We start from the raw sequence: 20,607 nt of genomic DNA, 5'->3' as shown, positions 1-20,607 counted from the left end.
AATCTTCCTGACCCAGGGATCAAACTCAGGTCTCTGGATAAAGGCAGATTCTTTATTGTCTGAGTCACCAGGGAAGCCCTAACTTTTTTTTTTTACCTTAATCCCTAACAAAAAGAAAATGTGCCTTCATATATTACATTGGTTAGTCTGTATACTTTTTACAGCTTTTAAAACATTGATACTGTAAAAAGATAGAAAATTATTTACGGCTGTTAGACCATATTATGTGGCTGTTATAATCTCTTCTAATTAAAAATTGAGAGCAACATCAGCAAGATGGCCAAATAAGACATCCTTTGTATGTACCCCAAACAAATGGGCAACAGGTTCATGAAAAGATGTTCAGCATCACTAATCATCGAGGAAATGCAAATGAAGACCTGTGGTATCACTTCACACCCATTAGAACGACTGTTTTCAAAAAGACAAGTATTGATAAAGAAGTGGAAGAAAGGGAACGCTCAGACATTATTTATGGGAATGTAATCCAGTGTAGCCACTATGGGGAACAGTGTGAAGGATCCTCAAAAAATAGAACTACTAGGACTTCCCTGATGGTCCAGTGGTTAAGAATCTACCTGCCAGTGCAGGAGACACAGGTTTGATTCCTGGTCCGGGAAGATCCCACATGCTGCAGAGCAGCTAAACTCATGCTCCACAAATACTGAACCTGTGCTCTAGAGCCTGGGAGCCGCAACTCCTGATGCCCAAATGCCCTGGAGCCCTTGCTCCCATCTCTGCAATGAGAAGCCCGAGCACCACAACTAGAGGGAAGAGCCTGCTCACCACAGCCAGAGAAAGCCGTGTGCAGCAACCAAGATCCAGCACAGTCAAGAATAAATAGTAAATAAATATTACAAAATAGAACTACTGTATAACCCTGCAATCCCATATCTTGGTATATTTCAAAGGAAATGAAATTGCTGTCTCAAATACTCGCACCCCAGTGTTCATTGCTGCATTATTTATAATAAGACATGAAAACAACCCAAGTGTCCTTTGATGGATGAATGGATAAAGAAAATTAAATATATACACATATGTGTAACATGTGCAACACATATGTAATATATGTTACCTACACATACAGTAGAATATTACTCAACCATAAAAAATAAGGAAATCTTGCCATTTGCAACAATACAGATAGACCTTGAGAGTATCATGCTAAGTGAAACAAGTCAGACAGAAAAATACAAATACTGTATAATCTCATTTACATGTGGTGTCTAGAAAAAGCTGGGCTCACAGAAACAGAGGGTAGAATGGTGGTGGTTACCAGGGCTCAAGGGTGGGGGAGTAGAAATAAGGTGGTGTTGGTACGAGGATACTAAGGTCTAGGTATAAAACAAATAATTTCTGGGGATCAAATATGTAGGATGATGATTGTAGTTAGGCATACTGTGTTGTGTATCTGAAGGTTGCTAAGAGGCTAAATCTTAGATGTTCTTGCTAGCTAACCTTATTGTGGTAGTCATTTCACAGTACTGTGTGCTAAATGGTTGCACTGTAAATCTTGAACTTACACAATGCTGTATGTAAATCGTGTCCAGTAAATCTGGAGGAAAGTTTTCATGGAAAGTAATAGTAGTTCTATTTTGAGTGTTGGTTGGTTATAAGATAAAAGGTCAGTGTGTGCATTTCAGTCATCACACACCACAGTGCCAGAGACTGGGACATATTCATTATTTATTCATCCTGAAGACACTTTTGATATCACAGCAATGTTCAGATATTAATTCTGTATTAGTTCTGAACCTCTCAGGGGTTTATGAGGTTCACGTTGGGAACCCCAGCTCTGACATTCTGCTTTTTGTTTGATCTCCTATAGGCCATCTCATTTTTGAATAAATCTTATTATTTTTGTTTTTATAGTAGTATTTTGCCTGATTATAAAGTTTTCAGATTTTACAAGTAAATCTTTTCCAATAAAAATTACACATTTATGCCAGATGTTGCAAATCCTAGGTACATGTGTATCTTGTTTGTACCTTAGAGGGTTTTGTGAGATACTGCTGCTGCTGCTGCTGCTGCTAAGTCAGTTTGGTCATGTCCGACTCTGTGCGACCCCATAAACGTCAGCCCACCAAGCTCCCCTGCCCCTGGGATTCTCCAGGCAAGAACACTGCAGTGGGTTGCCATTTCCTTCTCCAATGCGTGAAAGTGAAGTCGCTCAGTCGTGTCCAACTCTTAGAGACCCCATGGGCTGCAGCCTACCAGACTTCTCCATCCATGGGATTTTCCAGGCAAGAGTACCATTGGAGTGGGGTGCCATTGCCTTCACTAGGTGTGTACAAACTCAAGGGTCTTTGAAGTGCAACAGCTGATTGTGGTTTAAAGGGGCAGGGTAAGTTGCTGAACCCTGTAAGTAGCAAGAATTAGTACCTTTTCATTCATCTTGCCTGTGACGTGGGTTGTTGTACACTTGCTATGCTCCTGATGAAGTGCACACTCCTATGTACATTAGTGTGGGGTGTATCTCCCTTCTGGAGGCTTAGAGGATTTTTTTTTTTTTTTTTGCCAGTCATTCCCATTGACAAGTGGCACATTCCCATGAGGCTCTGAGAAGTAGTGAGAAACCATGGGCCTGAGCCCATAGGGCCTCATTGTTTAGATTGGTGACTCAGTGTTTTATAACTGTCCCAACTATGAGTGAAGTTCTGGGTCTCTGGGTGCATGTAAATAACCAGATGAACTCAAGTGATAAGAAGCACCAGCCTAGCTCCTGTTTTTCTCCCTTTAGGCCTGCATGCTTGTGTTTCAACCAAATCTTGGTATTACCGTCCCTGACGAAGCTGAGAGGAGTGAAGTGATTATTTGTCTTGATTGCTCCAATTCCATGGAGGGCGAGACATTCCTGCAAGCCAAACAGATTGCCTTGCATGCACTGTCCTGTGTGGGAAAGGAGCAGAAGGTGAACGTCATCAAGTTCGGCACAAGTGAGTGCTCCGCCCTGCGCCTCCTCCAGAGCGTCAGCACGTCAATGGGAAGGGGTGACTGTAACCTGTCTGTGGAGTGAGCGGCAGCACAGCGAGGTTCAAAAGCAAGAACTCTGGAGCCAGGTCCCCAGCTTGAATCCCAGCTCTGCACCTGAGCCCTGGATGTGGCCTTGGGCAGCTTACTGGAACTTGGTTCTCTCATCTGTAACAGGAGAGAAATAGTCCCTCCTCATAGTGCTGTGGTGAGGGTTGAGCTCATGTATTTAAAGGACTTTAAACAATGCCTATCATATAGAAAATGCCAGATGAGTATTACTATTGTTATTGTTACCAGTTGAACTGAGTGTGAGACCCTTGGTTTGATGAGTTCGAGGGTCCAAGGATCAGGACAGAACCTCTGAAATCAGCACAGTGGTAGAGGAGCTGTAAGGAACGTCTCAGGAGGCACCAGACAAGCCCCACTGAAGAAAGGACTGTCCCCTTCAGGTGGGGTCCAGGGGCCTCTCAGCCCCTCGGAAGGAGCAGCATGGGGTGTGGGGACAGCCACACCCTGCTGATTATTTACTGTGCCGTTTGGTGGAAGAGGAAGCCCCTTCACGAAGGAGGAAGGAGCCAGGGTCTGCTGCTGCTGGTGGGGAGAGTTCAGATGAGCAGGGACATGCTGAGGGCCGGAGGGCGGCGTGGCCTACTGCCTGGGCTGTCCCAATGTCCTGTGTCTTCCTCTGCACGTAGTTGGCTGAAGAGCAGACTCCTCATGCACAGCCTGACCCAGGTCGTTTTTGCTCAGTAAAGTGCGTCATTTGAATGCAGTGGAATTTTTTAAAGGAATGCTGTGGTGAATTTTTTTTATGTATTAAAATTACCAACCATTATTATTGTTTGTTAGTGGTCAAAAAGTGAATATTTAATGGCAACATCTTACACCAGTCTTGTCATACAGGTTACAAGGAATTATTTTCATATCCTAAGTGCATCACGAGCAATAAGATGCCGACAGAGTTCATCATGGTGAGTACCAGTAGCTACCTTTGTCCTCTGTCTTCTCTCCGTCAGGCTTCAGTGGTTCTGCCAGTCTCCCCAAGAAGCCCTAGTCCTTCCATTTCTGTATGCGGATGGGCTCTTTTAGTTCATTAATAAAAGTGACATGAACTCATTAAGAAAATGGAAAATTAAAAAATAAAGAAAAAATTGTTCACAGTCCCACCATCTGAATACAATCAGCATTAACAGCTTTGAATGTTTTGCTCTGTCCCCTTTCTTTCTTTCTTTTTTTAAATTGAGCAAACTAGGAATGACCAATTGTGTCCTCGGTCCAGACTAGCTGGCAATCCCAGGGGTGTTTTGATGTAATAGTTCTTTGAAAACCGTAAAGAAACAAAGAAACGCCAACTAATAATATTATAGGTACTGTGTGACATGAAATAAACTAAAAGGATAGTTGTTCCACAAATGAATCAATAGGAAAGAATTTCCTTTCGGTGACAATAACCCTCACTAAGGGGTGTGCTTCAGTAAGTAATTACAGTTGGTGGTGAAGACACCCCAAAAGAAGTAAATGATTTTGCTTCAATTCCTCCAGTCTGCTACACCTACCATGGGAAACACAGATTTCTGGAAGACACTTCGATACTTAAATTTGCTGTACCCTTCCCACGTGTTACGGAACATCCTCCTCATATCCGACGGGCACCTCCAGAACGAGAGCCTGACCTTGCAGCTCGTAAGAAGAAGCGTGCCGCACACCAGGCTGTTCTCCTGTGGGGTCAGGTGAGCACAGGCGGGCCGGTCCCACGGGGAAAGTCAGCAGGTGGGAGCTGCTTGGTGCAGAGGGGCCAGCTCTGGGCTCTTGGCCCCGGCCGCTGCCTGGGTCTCAGAGCCTGAGCAGCCTCAGGTTAGCCGTGCCTCTGGGGGGGCACCTTCACCCTATTCTGTGAAGTGGAGATGACAGAGGGTCTAATAAACTTACTCTGAAAATCTCGTGAACTTGTATACATGGAAACAGCCAGCAAGCTCCACTTCAGTGTTGGAGACTGTTACTTGAATAATTGAACCTAACCTGGCAGGCCGGGCACACCCAGGGCTGATGGTCACCCCACCCCACCCCACCCCCGGCTGCTCTGTCCCTTCCCTGCACCCCTCTGACTGCTGCCATTTTCTCACTGGCATTTGCTCACCCTGCTGTGTACAGGAATCTTTCTCTAGAGAAGCTAAAACCCACGACTGTTGGGGTTCACTCCCTCCCCATTTATAGTTAATGTTTTTGCATTGAATTGAGGATTATGGTATAAAAATAAGGAAGACAGAGGAGAGCAGGGGCCATGCTGGCATTTGCACACAGCATGCCTGACCCTGCCCCCCTGCCCTCCCCCGCTGTGAGGTCACTGTCCTGACCAGTGGGCATCGGCCTCCCTGGGCAGGACGTCCCGCTGCACAGGCAGGGGTGAGGAGGGATGTCCAGGGCTCTCCTATCCATAGTCATAGAGCAAAGGGAGCAGATCATGATTTGGGGGGGGAGGTGACCCTGAGCTTGGACACAGTTTGTCCAGTTTTTAATGTTTTCTACGGGTTTCTTCTTCATTTTATATGTACGCATTCGTGTTCACATGTTAACCACATTTCGTGAGTCTTCAGGAGCAGAGACTGTTTATTCCACCTGTTTAACAAGTGGTCCTCTCAGGCTCACACGGCAACCTCACTAACCTGTAAAAGCTGTAAATACATATAGACTCTGTCTTAAGGATTTTCTAATCAGTGTTGTAATCAAATCAGTTAGTTTTTATCACCGAAGACATACCCACGTTATCAATAGGCTGAAGTGTATTTCCAGAATATCTTTCTCAAACTCTTTTTCTGAAAAAATTATTGATCACTTGTCTAATACTTCAGGAGGAACTTCTCTAACAAAGTACTCTTGATTAGTTGTAGAATAATTGAGAGAAATGTAACAGAACATTGTCAATTAAATATCAAAGATTACATTTGCCGGAATGAAAGTTACTTCCTAGTTCTTTGTCATCTAAATGTGGACCAGATTTTAAGACACAGGCTTGGTTGACTCTTCTGTCAGCCTTGACTTTAGAATCAGCTGAGGGCAGCTTTGACATTCATTGAGAGTGGATCCCAGTCACCATCCCTGTCACAAACACTCCGGAGGTTTCTCAGAATCATCTCCTCCCTCCTCCAGTGAATCAGAAGCCAGAAATTTATGCTTTTTTCTCTTGTGAAAGAGACATGAGTCTTCGGATATGTGGGAACATGGATTACCCAGACCTGTAGATGTTTCCTACTTTCTGGCCTAAGTTTTATATCTGCCTTCAGCTGCAGAACATAACGTGTCTTCCACTGAGTCCTAAGCTGTGTCAGTATTCACTATGTGTACTTCAACATGTTTCTAAAATTCCGTTAAAACGTGAAATGTTATCAGTTCTACAGCAAATCGTCATGTCTTACGGAGTCTGTCCCACTATGGCGCTGGAGTATTTGAATATTTTAACTCAAAATCCAAACATAGCTGGAAAAAACAGGTATGTGTCTCAAACATCTTATTTCAGTCTTATGTTTAAATGTGGAAATCTTATCTTCTTAGAAATCTAGTGACAGTAACTTCTGTGTTTTCATCAATGGAAAAGGGAGCTAGAAAAAGGCAAAAAGGTACCCAAAGCATATGCAACCCACCCTTAGTTACCCCTAGCCTTCCCTCCCACCCTTAGTTACTGCTAGGCTTGCACAGGAAACACTCCACTGGGGCGTTCTTCTAGCTAACTTTTTTTTTTTTTTTCCAATTCATGTATTATTGCATGGATACAAGCCTTAACCCTGGTTCTGACAACATGAATTCCTCTTCCCATCTTTAACCACTGATTACTATAAACCTCGGCATACTGTTTATTTTAGCCACATGGAGCTTGGCCATTTATTCCATCTTGTCATCTGGATGAGCTTCAGATTCAAAACACACACTAACCAGAGCCCTGCAGGCAGTTGTAGCTAGTGGTTTGATTTCTGCTTTATATAATGTCATGGGTTGGTTTTTAAAAGTGAAATATTACACGTTTTTTTGGCTCAGATTAATTTTTTATTGTGGCAAAATATACATAAACTTTACCATTTTCAGGTGTACAATTCAGGGTTATTAAGTGAACTCACAGTATTGTGTAGCCATCACCATGATCTAGCTCCAGAACATTTCCATCATCCCAAACAGGAAGTCTATCCCTAATTCTTTTCTTTTTTTGGCTGTGCCATGTGGCATGTAGCAATCTTAGTTCCCTGACCAGGGATCAAACCTGTGCCTCTGCAGTGAAAGCACAGAGTCTCAACCACTGGGAACCCAGGGAAACCCCCTACCCCTGGTTAAACAATGACTCCTCACCCCTGCTCCCCCAACCCCCTGGCACCCACCCTCTTCTGTCTCTGTAAATTTAGCTCCTCTAGGAACCTCATATCAGTGGAATCCAGCAATGTTTGTCTTTTTGTGCCTGGCTTATTTCATTTGGCATAGTGTTTTTGAGGTCCATTCATGTTGTAGTATATGTGAGAATTTTGTACCTTTTTAAGGCTGAAAAATATTCCATTATATGTATACACCACATTTTGTGTATCCATTTATTGTCACTAGACCCTGGGGTTGTTTCTGCCTTTTGACTGTGAATCATACTGACCTGATGATTGGTGTACAGGCATGTGTTGGAGGCCCTAATTTCAGTACCCAGAAGTGGGATTGCTAAGTCATGTGGTAACTGCACTTAGTGTTTTAAGAGCTGCCATTCTGCGGAGAAGGCAATGGCACCCCACTCCAGTACTTCTGCCTGGAAAATCCCATGGACGGAGGAGCCTGGTAGGCTGCAGTCCATGGGGTCGCTGAGGGTCGGACACGACTGAAGCAACTTTGCAGCAGCAGCATACTGTTGTTCACTGGCATTTTACATTCCCACTAGCAGTGTGCCAAGGTTCCAGTTTATTCCACATCTGCATCAACACTTATTTTCACACTTTTTGATTTTATATAGCCCTCCCAATGGATGTGAATTTGTATCTAATTAAGGTTTCGATTTGCATTTCCCTAGGGAGAAATGTCTATTCAAGTCCTTTGTAGGGTTAATTTTTATAACTGGAATCTACTACACGACAAAGTTGTTTATTGGTAATTAATTAATAGAATAATTCTAAGATGGTTTGTGAATTTAAATTGTGTGCTAGTGCTATTATTAAAAATTTGACTTAGAATCCTGTTGGAAATATACCCAGTAGCAGGAAGGAGGGAAAAAAAAGAGCTACAATTCCCAAAGGACAGAATGTAAAGTCATTTTTAAGTGTTAGGTAACTATTTTCTGAATGTAACACTGAAAGAGAAATAACTCCTCTTGATAAATAGATAGAAGCCCAGATGGATAGGCTGAGTTCTCCCAGTTGCCACTCGGTCTCCGTCAAATGGCAGCAGCTGAGCACGGACACGCCCGCACCCCTGCAGGCCCCCACCCAGGTGCAGTCCCTGTTCCACAGCGAGCGACTCCTTGTCTACGGGCTCACTCCTCACTGTACACAGGTGAGGAGCACGCAGGCTTTTTATTATGGGAACAGCAATGTGTTTTGCTAATAACTTTCTTTTTCTTTTTTCTTCCCTTTCCTTTACCCCCAAGTCATAATATGCTACACAGTTTTTCCTGGGATCACAGTGCTTGGTTAACCAAGGGCACTGGAGAGCCTCTTAATTCTCATTAAAATCACTGAAAGAATCACTGTTGAACTAACCAGGACATTATGAAGTAGAAAAACTATAAGGAATTTTTTTTCCCATTTCAGGCAACTCTACATGCGCTGATTCAAGAGAGAGAGTATTCTACAGTGGTGTCAACTACTGAACTTCAGAAGACAACTGGAACGGTGAGATTAAAAACTTAAACTGTGCACTCACTGTTTTTGAAAGTTAAAATAATTCTGTATTTTCATATTTAATGCACCACGTCCTTCCTGCATTGTTTTCTGTGTTGACATCTTAGCACCTGATGTGATGTGGAGGGTTGTTATCTCCACAAGCGAGGACACTGACCATCAGTTTCTAAGGCAGCAGCTCTTCATCCGGGGTCTTGAGTCCAGGAGTATCCACAGGGGCATCAGTGGGCATAAATAACTGCAGTTAAACCTGGTGTTTTGTGAATGAAACCTTTAAAGGTGGTTCTCAAAGATGTGCATGTCTCCCTACAAGTTCAGTGTACCTGCAGTGCCTGGTCCTTGCCTCTTATTTTAGAATACTGAGTATAACTGTACTGGATTGCCGGGGACCAGCCCCAGCTGATCCAGGGTATTCGAAGGAGAGACAGCCTAGGCGACTATTTATATGCTAATTAGAGATATAAAGAATAATAGAATGAGGATAGCTCAGTAGGAAAATTCAGTGGAGAAAAGAGGCTGAGTAGCTTGGTTTACGCGGGAGACCAATAAAACTTCAAGACAAGAAGTTTGCACCACTTACGTAGGCCGCAGGCGCCCTCTCAAATAGCGGAAGGTGCCTCACCCTAGACACCTTCTCGAGTGGGTCTTAGAAACCCAGGCATAATTAGTAAGCGTGGTGGGTTCCGCGCTCCAGATGGAGACTCAGCTGGAAGTTAAAGGGAAGAATGACATGGGGAGACCAAGCGCTGGTGAGCAAGGCCCATAGCTTTATTTTTAACAGGGGCTTTTATACCCTAAGTTACACATAGAGGATAATAGGGGATGCAAAGTCAGCAGTCTTTGATTCTTATCAAAAACCAGGGTTTCTTTCCTGCAAATTTATCGTATACAAATGGTTTAGGTGATTTACATCATCTTCTGGCCAGAAGGCCTACTAACATTTTATGACTCTTGACAAGGACTTATCAACAAAGACTTATTTTCTCTAAGGGTAATTATTTTAAGGTTTGGCGCCATCTTCCAAAGATAAAATTGCATTCCTATAGGGCGGATGTGTAATGGGTTTACAACAAAGGAAAGAATTTATTACCTTAAGGGTCTAAAGTTACTAACACCAAGGCCACTACTTATTTTTTCTACATACCCACTATTAATTAATACACATTCAAGGATACAATTCAGAGGATGTGAAAACTTGGCAACAAGCATTGACTCATCAATGAAATCCTTTACTAGTTTATTCTGACAGTTTTTAACTCTCTGAGAGGCTCTAAGCTATTTGAATACCTTAAGCTTTCCGTGCCTCTCGAGGCTGGGAGACTGTAAACAATCGTATGCATAGCTGCAGGAGTCCGGGTAAACTTGTCAGGCGAGTTAGAGAGCCATCTGAGGGGTTTGGATTTAAACACTCCTAATTGCCCAGGACCTTTATTAATTGGAGCTGTAAGTTAACTCTTTGACAGAGAGAGCGAGATGGTGGTAGGGGACAGCCCCCAGTAAAGTCAGAGGTGAGAGCACAAAGCAATAAAGTAGGCAGACTCTGGTTTTTTGGGGGGTAGATGCTCGAGAATATCCGGGGGGACTCCTGAGGCTCGATCCCGCCTTTGCATATGCCGAGCCTCCTTCCTCATGACCTTTGTCACGAGTGGAATGCCTCACCGGCTCCCGGCACTGGATGATGAATAAAACATTGTATATTGAGGATGTGTTTTTGTTTTTCCTATTTTTGGATTAAAAGCAAATGAATTTGTAGTATTTGCATTAGTACCAAATCTGCTATAGTTAGATCTGGAAAACTCCTAACCTGTCTATGCTGTATGCCTGGAGAATTCCATGGACAGAGGAGCCCAGTGAGCTACAGTCCATGGGGTTGAAAAGAGTCAGACACGACTGAGGCAGTAACTACTACTACTATTCATAGGAGTATTTATATAGCCAGACAACCATTCCTTATTTATATCTATATAATCAGACATTGCTGTGGCTCAGTGGTAAAGAATCCACCTGCCAATTCGGGGGACGCAGGTTTGATCCCTGGGTCGGGAAGATCCCCTGGAGAAGGAAATGGCAACCCACTCTAGTATTCTTGCCTGGGAAATCCCATGGACAGAGGAACCCAGCAGGCTACAATCCACGAGGTCACAAAAGAGTTGGACATGACTTAGTGACTAAACAATAACAACAACAACAACAAAACTAAAGCAAAGCTTTCATTTTGGCATTGAATGAAAACTTATTACTTGCCAATGACTTATGTATAGAATTTAAGGGTATCTTTGTATTGTCTGAAAAACTGAATCTCAGTGGGATTTTACCTGGGAGCAGGTCATTTTCCATAAAGTCATAATTTTTATAGTTGTCTTTCCACTGTGAATCGTGGCCTTACCAGTAAAAAATGGCAGGAGTTGGAATTGTCACTGATGGGAGACGTTGCCTTTTGAGTCCTGTTGTTTCAGCCATTTGAGGAAAGGGTGGTGCCCTGGCCCTTGACTTCCTGGTGCTCTGTCTGTGGCCCCTTCAGAGTGGAGATCACAGTCAGGCCTCACAGCCCTGGGCTGGCTCTTCCAGTAGAGCAGGTCACACGTGTATAGAAAATGCCAACTATAGGGACAGAATGGAGACGAATGGGTGCCAGGACTGGAGGTGACTGCACAGCGACACGACACGAGGTTTTAGTGGGAAGAAATCCCCTTGTCTGTGTTTCAGTGGTGCTCACACACCGTCTATATGCATGTATACTCAGTCACTTCAGTCGTGTCTGAATCTTTGTGACCCCATGGACTGTAACCCACCAGGCTCCTCTGTCCATGGGATTCTCCAAGCAAGAATACTGGAGTGGGTTGCCATGCCCTCCTCCCAGGGATCTTCCCAACCCAGCGATCAAACCCTGATCTTCTGCATTGCAGGCAGATTCTTTTCAGCTGAGCCACCAGGGAAGCCCCCACATACAGTCTGTGAAAGTGAAAGTTGCTCAGTCATGTCCGACTCTTTGCGACCCCATGGACTATACAGTCCGTGGAATTCTCCAGGCCAGAATGCTGGAGTGGTAGCCTTTCTCTTCTCCAGGGGATCTTCCCAACCCAGGGATCAAACCCAGGTCTCTCACATTGCAGGCGGATTCTTTGCCAGCTGAACCACCAGGGAAGCCCACACAGCGTCTACATTAGTTAAAACTTATCAACCTGCACACCTAAAGGGGGTGAATTTCATTGTATGCAAATGCATCTCAATTATGTAAATAATTTCCTATGTATGACATGAATTAGAATCTTTTTTCCTTTGGTGCCTGAACAGATGATTCACAAGCTGGCAGCTCGAGCTCTGATAAGAGATTATGAAGATGGCATTCTCCACGAAAACGAAGTGAATCACGAGGTTTGCTTTTTCATGTGAAAGCCATTGTCTGTTTTTTTGGCCTTTCTTGAGTTGCTTTATCCTTGGAAATGTGAATGAGGATCAGCAGATGGAAAGGGACCCCTGTCATCATTGCCGTGTTTTCCATGCCAGGGTGCAGGGTGCCCCATAGTTACTTGATTTAGTTTTTAGTTAGCTTATTGAATGAATTATTGACAGAACAAAGGAAACTCAGACGCCTCCCTCAGTGCCTGTAAAGACACCACCTAGGTGCTTGTGTGTTGTAGGGTGAATGTCTCCATCTGTGATGAAAAGGCCAGGTCTGGGGGGCTGAGCCGCCTGGGGAGCTCAGCAGAGCCAAGCCCACCTTGCCCCCCCATCACTGAGCCACTGAGGCCCTGGCAGGGGACTCCCTCTGCTACCCCATACCCAGATGACTGCTGTCAAATGATGGCTGGAGCATTAGCGCTCAGCACACTCCTCCCCAGGCAGTTGGTTCCCTCAGAGGTCAGCACCCTCCTTCTCACCCTCAGGTCAGCAGCCTTGGTCCTGCTTTGCTCAGGGTCCTTTTCCATCTGAGGGCAGCTGACCAGCTGCACTGGCAAACCAGCCTGGACCAGTCCCTCTACCTCCTGACACCCCTGGGCTCCTCATCTTTACAGTGAGAGACAGACTCAATGTGACAGGTCTTGGCAGCTCAGCAGCCTTGACCTTGAGGGCTCCTTATAAACACACCACAAGCCACAAGAAGCTCATGAATATGAATTGCTGTTTCTGTACTTTAGCCTCTCGTTGAGCCCAGTTTTTGCAGGAAATGGCAGGTTAGCCACTTGAGATACTTAGGCAGAGCCATCGACTCAATGTTGCGTTGGAAATCCTAATTATAAAATTGCTGCTAAGTCACTTCAGTCGTGTCTGACTCTGTGCGACCCCATAGACGGCAGCCCACCAGGCTCCCCCATCCCTGGGATTCTCCAGGCAAGAACACTGGAGTGGGTTGCCATTTCCTTCTCCAATGCAGGAAAGTGAAAAGTGAAAGTGAAGTCGCTCAGTCGTGTCCGACTTTTAGCGACCCCATGGACTACAGCCTACCAGGCTCCTCCATCCATGGGATTTTCCAGGCAAGAGTACTGGAGTGGGGTGCCATTATCTACTTCTTATAGAAAGACACCTTTTTGTATTATGTAGTATTCATTTAATTGGTCAATAGGACATGATTTCATTTGTTATTCATTATTCTGTCTTATTATTCATTTTTCTTAGATGAAGAAGCAAACTTTAAAATCTCTGATTATTAAACTCAGTAAAGAAAACTCTCTCATAACACAGTTTACAAGCTTTGTGGCTGTGGAGAAAAGGGTATGTATTGTTAATTCACCGTCATTTTATCTATATTTGCGGGCTAAGAAGATGATTCTTGCCTTCGCTGTCACTGGTGGCCCCTGCGTCTGTGAAAAGCAGCAGAAAGCCTCTTATCCACGCAGGGCACAGGGCTTGCGTGATCTCTGCATGAGTTACCTGTGCTGTTATTTTAATGTTACAGTTGAATTCGTACACAATTAATAAAGATGAGAAATGCCAAAAATGTAACAAATTGTTGAATATGTGAATTTTAAGATATACTACAATTTGTTACATTTTTGGCATTTCTCACCTTTATTAATTCTTGACCCTCAGAAAATAAGAGAGGCCTGGGCTCCCCTTACCCTGTGAGTGGCCCTTTCGTCTACACAGTTTGAGAGGAGAGCCCTCCAAGGCACTTGGTACAGCGCCACCCAGCAGGTGCTCTATGAAGGGGACCCTCACCCCAACCTGACCATCTTCTCCCCCAGGACACAGGATCCAGTCCGACCCCCAAACATATTCCAAACCAAACATTCATGAGGCTTTAGAATTTGTAATAATAATTTAATGTGATAATGTCTGTTTTCTCTTTACCTGATTGTTATTCAATATAGTATGGTAATGAGTCACCTTCTCCTGATATTCCAAATACTTTGGAACTTATTGCCAAAGAAGACATAGATTTTCTGCCATACATGAGCTGGGAGGGGGAACAACCAGATGCCAGCAGGATGCAGGTGAGTGTTGATTACAAATCAATTGATATAATTGTGTGTACAAGTTGTGATTACAAATCAATTGATACAATTGATCAATTGTGTGCTCATGCTTTTATGATGGTAAGGGGAACCCTTCGCTAAAATAGCACCCTTTTGATCTGTATACAAGCAGATACTGATGTCTCCCTGATGATGGGAATTTTTGCACATTTTTAAAAATGCTGTTATGTGAGAAAGGCTCCATTTACAAATGTAGCTATAAAGTGCAAAAGAGGAACAATAGTGGTTACAGACAAACTGTGGTTCAGGAAGCCAAAGGCCTTATCTCTAAGAGTGACAGGCAGTTCATCCTGAAAGTAGTGATAAAAGCCTATCTAATTATCTAACTTCACCACCAATATTTATTAAAGTTTGTAGTGCTTTATGCTGTGGCCTTTGTGACCACATGATAGAAGTTGAGAAGCACAACTTAAATAAAAACTGGAAGATGTTAGTCACTAGTCATGTCTAACTCTTTGCAACCCCATGGACTCCCACCAAGCTCCTCTATCCTTGGAATTCTCCAGGCAAGAATACTGGAGTAGGTTGCCATTCCCTTCTCCAGGGAAATAAAACCTGGAAGATATATACAAAAGCAAAGGAACAAAACAGTGGTAGTAAGACTCTGGAGTATCCAAATTAGAGACGTAAAACTGCCAAAATCTAAGGATTTAAAATCCAAGGGAAAAAATTTATGTGCTTCCAAGGTGGGCCTAGTGCTAAAGAACCTGCCTGCTGACACAGGAGACATAATAGACACCAGTTTGATCCCTGGGTCAGAAAGATCCCCTGGAGGAGGGCATGGCAACTCACTCCAGTATTCTTGCCTGAAAAATCCCATGGACAGAGGTGCCTACAATTGGCGGGCTACAATCCATGGGGTTGCAAAGAGTCTGACACAACTCGGCAACTAAAGAACAAAATGTAAAGGATCTTGGCTAGCTAAAACACCTTTGAAAAGGAAGAAGAGGTTGGAGGCCTTACACCATCTGATATTGAGGCTTACTATAAAGCCACAGTAAGTAGGAAAGTGTGGTATTAACATAAAATGGACATCTAGACCATTGGAACAGCATGGAGAATCTAGAAATATATCCAGATATATAGGGCCAATTGTCTACAGAGGCCCAAGGCTATTCAATGGGGGAAAACGATCTTTTTAAAAAAAGATTCTGAAAAGATTGTATAGTCATGTACCAAAAAACAAAACAAAACCCCTCTACCCTTAGTTCACTCCATATAAAAAGATTGACTGGATTATTGGCTTAAATGTAATAGCTGAAACCTGAGTATCTGGGAAGAAAACAGGAGAAAACCTTAATGAGCTAGGGTTGTACAAAGCTTTCCTAAATTTAAAGAACAAACCACAAAAAAAATTGGTGAACTGGACTTTATTAATATCAAAAACTTTTATTCTTCAGAAGACACTGTTAAGAAAATGAAAGGGCAGACCACAGACTGGGAGAAAATGTTTGCAAAACATATCTGACAAATATGTTTATCTAAAATATATAAAGAAGTCTTACAATCCGATAATAAGAAAACAACCCAGTAAAAAAAAATAAGCAGAAGATCATTTTAGAAAACTCTCAGTTTCTTAAAGAGTTAACTATACACCTATCATTTGACCCAGCCAAATGAAATGAAAGTATGTGTTTACACAAAGACTTGCGCATGAGTATTCATTGTGGCTTTACTTGTAGCAGCCAGAAGTTGGACACAACCATCAGGAGATAAATGAGTAAACAAATTGTGGTACAGCCTTACGAGAGTAACTACTCAGCAGTAAAAAGGAGAAATAGTCTCTCAGCCGTGTCTGACTCTTTGCAACCCAATAGACTGTAGCCTGCCAGGCTCCTCTGTCCATGGCGTTCTCCAGGCAAGAATACTGGAATGTATTGCCATTCCCTTCTCCAGAGGATCTTCCTGACCCAAGGATTGAACCCAGATCTTCTGCATTGCAGGCAGTTTCTTTACCATCTGAGCTACAGGGAAGTCCTGTAGCTCAAAAAAAGGTTAAAAAGGAGAATTAACCATTGATATATACAACAACATGGATAAATGTCAGGGCAGTTATACTAAGTAAAAGTCAAAGAATATAAGCTGTAAGCTTCCATTGACACAAAATATGTGCAAACCAATCTGAAGTTACAGAAAGCAAGGAGGAGGAGTGAGATGCGGCACAAAAGGGCACGCTAAAGGAGTGTGTGCTGAATATGTCATTGCCCTCGTTGTGACAATGGTCTCAGGGATGTATATTTATGCCAGAACTCATCACTCTAAGATGTAGTTGTTTATGTCAATTATACCCAAATAAATCTATTTTGAATATCTAATTAGCTTTAACCAAATTGCCTGTTTGCATGTCCAACTCTATGGCCCCATGGACTGTAGCCCATCAGGTTCCTCTGTCCATGGAATTTTCCAGGCAAGAATACTGGAATGGGTTGCCATTTCCTACTCCAGGGGATCTACCCAACCCAGAGATCAAACCCGCCTGTCTTGCATCTCTTGCGTTGGTAGGCAGATTCTTTATCTCTAGAGCCACCTGAAAGCCCAAATTGCCACTACATAGGTTATATCAGTTCACTCTCCCATCAGAAGCACTTGAGAGGCTGTTACTCTATTCTCTCTTTAACCCAGTATATTATTCAAATTTTTGATCTTTACAGATCTGGTAGGTTAAAAGTATTTTAGTGATATTTTAATTTTCATTTATTTCTTTATGAATGAAAAGGAACATGTTTTCATATTCCTAAGAGCCCACATATTCATCTTTTCTAGGTATCGTCCATTAATGTCTTTTACCTTTTTAAATTGTGAGATTAGTCATTTTCTTGTTTATCTTAGGAAAATTATATTTTGTAGGGAAATTAGGCCTTTATGATACGAGTTGCAAAAATTTCTCAGTTTGTCATTTGTATTTTGATGTTGCTTATCATCATTTTGTCATACAGATATTTTAATGAAGTCAAGCATTTTCATCTTTGGGTTTCTTTGTTTTGTATTGCTTTGTCTTTTGTCATGCTTAGAAATCTTTCCTTCAGATATTATGCTTTATAAAAATTTCCCATGATTTCTTTCTTTAAATAGTTGTATGGCTTCATGTTTACGTTGAAATTTTCTTTCCTGGTATAAGATGGGACATATGGGAACAACTTTATTCCTTTCCAGATGACTTCCAACTTTCTCCAGCACCATTTATTAAATAAGTCTTCTTTTCCTCTAATTGATTTTAGGAATCTTTGTTGTCTTTATCATCTCCTAACTCCCCACTTGTGTTAGGATCTGTTGCTGGACCCTGTATTCTGTTTCCTAAATCAGTCTGTTATAATTGTAATTTTATAAAAGTCTTTAATGTCTGATGGGTCTGGTCCATCACTTGCTCTTTTTTCACTTTACTCATCTAATTAAGAAAAATTTAACCAGAAAAATTTAAATATTATTTTAAATGTGTGTCTTGTCCTGTGTCCTGCAGTATTAATTATATGTGCTGAGCTGTGCTTAGTCTCTCAGGCATGTCTGACTGTGTGTGGCCCCATGGACTGTAGCTTACAAGGCTCCTCTGTCCATGGGGATTCTCCAGGCAAGAATACTGGAATGGGTTGTCATGCCCTCCTCCAGGGCATCTTCCCAACCCAGGGATTGAACCCAGGTCTCCCACATTGCAGGCGGATTGTTTATCCTCTGAGTCACAAGGGAATCCCAAGAAGACTGGAAGGGGTAGCCTATCCCTTCTCCAGGGGAGCTTCCCAACCCAGGAATTGAACTTGGGTCTCCGGCATCACAGGAAGATTCTTTACCAGCAGAGCTACCAGGGAAGCCCCATTAATTATTTAAATATACACATTTGTCTGAACTGGGAAGGGACTACTCCTTTTAAAAAAAAAAACCTCATTTACATTGGTAAAACTAAAAGCTGATTATTTTCAAGATATCTCAAGGACTAGTAATTCATATAAAATGTGATTTTATTTACATGTATGTTTTTAAGGAATACTCTTTAAAATTTATTCAGATAATAGTAGTGACAGCATCCCTCATTCTCTTTTTTTTTATATATTTTCATATTCTAATATAAAAGACATTAATTTACTTAAAGCTTTGGAGTTTTTTTTTCAGTTTTCTCATTTTCTTAATATTTCTTAAAGCAGTATAAAAGACTGGAATAATTTCATTCTATCAGTTTATTTTAGGGCTGCTAAGTTGCTTTAGTTGTGTCCAACTCTCTGTGACCCCATGGACTATAGCCCACCAGGCTCCTCTGTCCATGGGATTCTCCAGGCAAGAATACTGGAGTGGGTTGCCATGCCCTCCTCCAGTGGATCTTCCCAAACCAGGGATTGAACCTGCATCTTTTATGTCTCTTGCATTGGCAGGTTGGGTTCTTTACCACCAGTGCCACCTGGAAAGCCCATTTTAGGACTAATTTGACACTATAATATTGCTTATTGTCAAGTCTTTGGCAAGTCTCTTTTATGGTCCTCAGTTTCCTCTTGTGGAAAATAAGGGATGTTTAAAATTCTGTGATTCTAAGAACAGAGAGAGATTAAGATATTTGGTGTATTTACCACTGATATTGTCTCCAGCTCTCCAACTCCATGTCTGTAAATGAGGGCACTATAGGTAAGTGACCCTGAGTGTCTGGTCTTCTCAGTGCCCTGGGACAGACAGTTTCATCAGTGCTGAGAGGTCAGCTCCTAGGAAGCCTGGCTTCTTGATCATCATCCACTTAACCTGTGCTTTCCTTATATTGTCACTTCTCTTTCTGGCAGACACTTTCAGCATCGTCTGAATGGAACCAAGAACCCAAACGTAAATGTAAACGTAAACAGACTAAAAAGAAGCGTTCATCACTTAAGATGATACTTTCTGAAGATTTTAAAGCCTTTAGCTCAGATGCCCCAGAAGAATCTGAAGCGGTCAGTTTTGTCTTCAGGGATGCAGAGGAGCCCTGGGGTTTGGGTCTGATGGAGTCATCTAAACAAACAGAAGTTAAACCACAATTCACAGAAGCTATCTCACAGAAAACGGCCGTTTCTGACATTCCTACTGCCCCTAGTTTCTTAACTACACCCCTCCATGTTGGCTCTGGTTTCTACCTTCAGGCCAGTTCAGCACTGTTTGGTTCTCCAGCTGGTCCCAAACACTTCGGTTCCCCTAAGAAGTACCTGGAAATGGGCAGTGGTGCCGACGTTTCCCTGGACATGGCGTCTTTTCCCAGGCTGCATCTCCAGGGGTCACCTTTGCAACTTGCTGCTGCTCCCAGGGTCTCGTTTAGCTCCAGGTCTCAGCTGCCCAAAACCAATCAAGGGGGTGCCACAGGCTTCAGTGCCCTCACTACCCTTCAGCCAGACCCTCTCTCACGGCCGAATCTTTTTTCCTGTTCTGCAAGTCTTCTCCCTTGTCCACTTGTAAAGTCTGTCTTTTCTTCCCCTGCCTCTCCTCCCTCCCTACCCAGGGGCGTTGTTCCCCCTCCTCCCCCTCTACCTGGGTGGTGTGGTGTTCTTCCTTCTCCCCCTCTTCCCCCTCTAACTGGGGGACTTGTTCCCCCTCCTCCCCCTCTATCTCAGAGGGTTGGCATTCCTCCTCCCCCTCCTCCCCCTCTACCTGGGTGGTGTGGTGTTCCTCCTTCTCCCCCACTTCCCCCTCTAACTGGGGGACTTGTTCCCCCTCCTCCCCCTCTACCTGGGTGGGGTGGTGTTCCTCCTCCTCCCCATCTTCCCCCTCTATCTGGAGGAATTGTTCCCCCTCCTCCCCCTCTATCTCAGGGGGTTGGCATTCCTCCTCCCCCTCCTCCCCCTCTTTCCTCTCCTCTTCCCTCTCACCATCTCCCATCTCCTAGGAGTGCCAGTTATAAGCTGCCAGTGGCTCCATCTGGCCCTGCTGAGGATGCCCGGCTGGACATTCCTCTGTTAGCTGTGTATGATAAACCTTTGTCATTAGACTCCCTCCAATATGACTGTTCATTTTTTGAATGTTCTTCTGAAACGGAAAGTGATAAAATAGGAGAACTTCTGGCAAGTAGGATTTTTAAAAAGCTGGCAGAATATGACCTGAGAAGTGGCTTTACTGCAAGTACTCAGGCACAAAAAGATGAGGATGGCCTAGTTGGCAAAGCAAGCTGGAGGAATTATGTGCCTTCGACTGAACTCTTCAGGCTTCAGACCAAGGTACTAGTCTTCTCTCTCCATAAATCTGCTTCATTAGCTTCAAAGTTCAGGATGGTGCTACACAAAGTAGCTACTCACCAGACTGCTGCTGGTCCACACTGACATGAGGAGCTAGTCCCAGAACGCAGCTTCCTTCACTGAGAAGCC

At 43.3% G+C, this 20,607-nt stretch overlaps 1 protein-coding gene across 2 annotated transcripts in view; it reads left to right on the top strand.

The window, feature by feature from the left end:
- PARP4 (poly(ADP-ribose) polymerase family member 4) overlaps nt 1-20,607 on the top strand; it is a 76,880-nt gene that overhangs the window by 41,106 nt on the left and 15,167 nt on the right. For both annotated transcript variants that reach the window (XM_027557641.1, XM_027557640.1), the window contains 10 exons: nt 2,744-2,939; nt 3,880-3,947; nt 4,519-4,706; nt 6,364-6,463; nt 8,314-8,484; nt 8,742-8,822; nt 12,126-12,206; nt 13,449-13,544; nt 14,144-14,266; nt 19,063-20,460. In XM_027557641.1, the coding sequence (XP_027413442.1) occupies nt 2,744-2,939; nt 3,880-3,947; nt 4,519-4,706; nt 6,364-6,463; nt 8,314-8,484; nt 8,742-8,822; nt 12,126-12,206; nt 13,449-13,544; nt 14,144-14,266; nt 19,063-20,460 (2,502 nt within the window). The remainder of the gene's footprint in view (nt 1-2,743; nt 2,940-3,879; nt 3,948-4,518; nt 4,707-6,363; nt 6,464-8,313; nt 8,485-8,741; nt 8,823-12,125; nt 12,207-13,448; nt 13,545-14,143; nt 14,267-19,062; nt 20,461-20,607) is intronic.

The sequence above is a fragment of the Bos indicus x Bos taurus genome, chromosome 12, assembly GCF_003369695.1.
Source record: "Bos indicus x Bos taurus breed Angus x Brahman F1 hybrid chromosome 12, Bos_hybrid_MaternalHap_v2.0, whole genome shotgun sequence".
NCBI lineage: Eukaryota > Metazoa > Chordata > Mammalia > Artiodactyla > Bovidae > Bos > Bos indicus x Bos taurus.
Note: the sequence above shows the minus strand (reverse complement) of the source record. Positions and strands in the feature narration are given on the sequence as shown.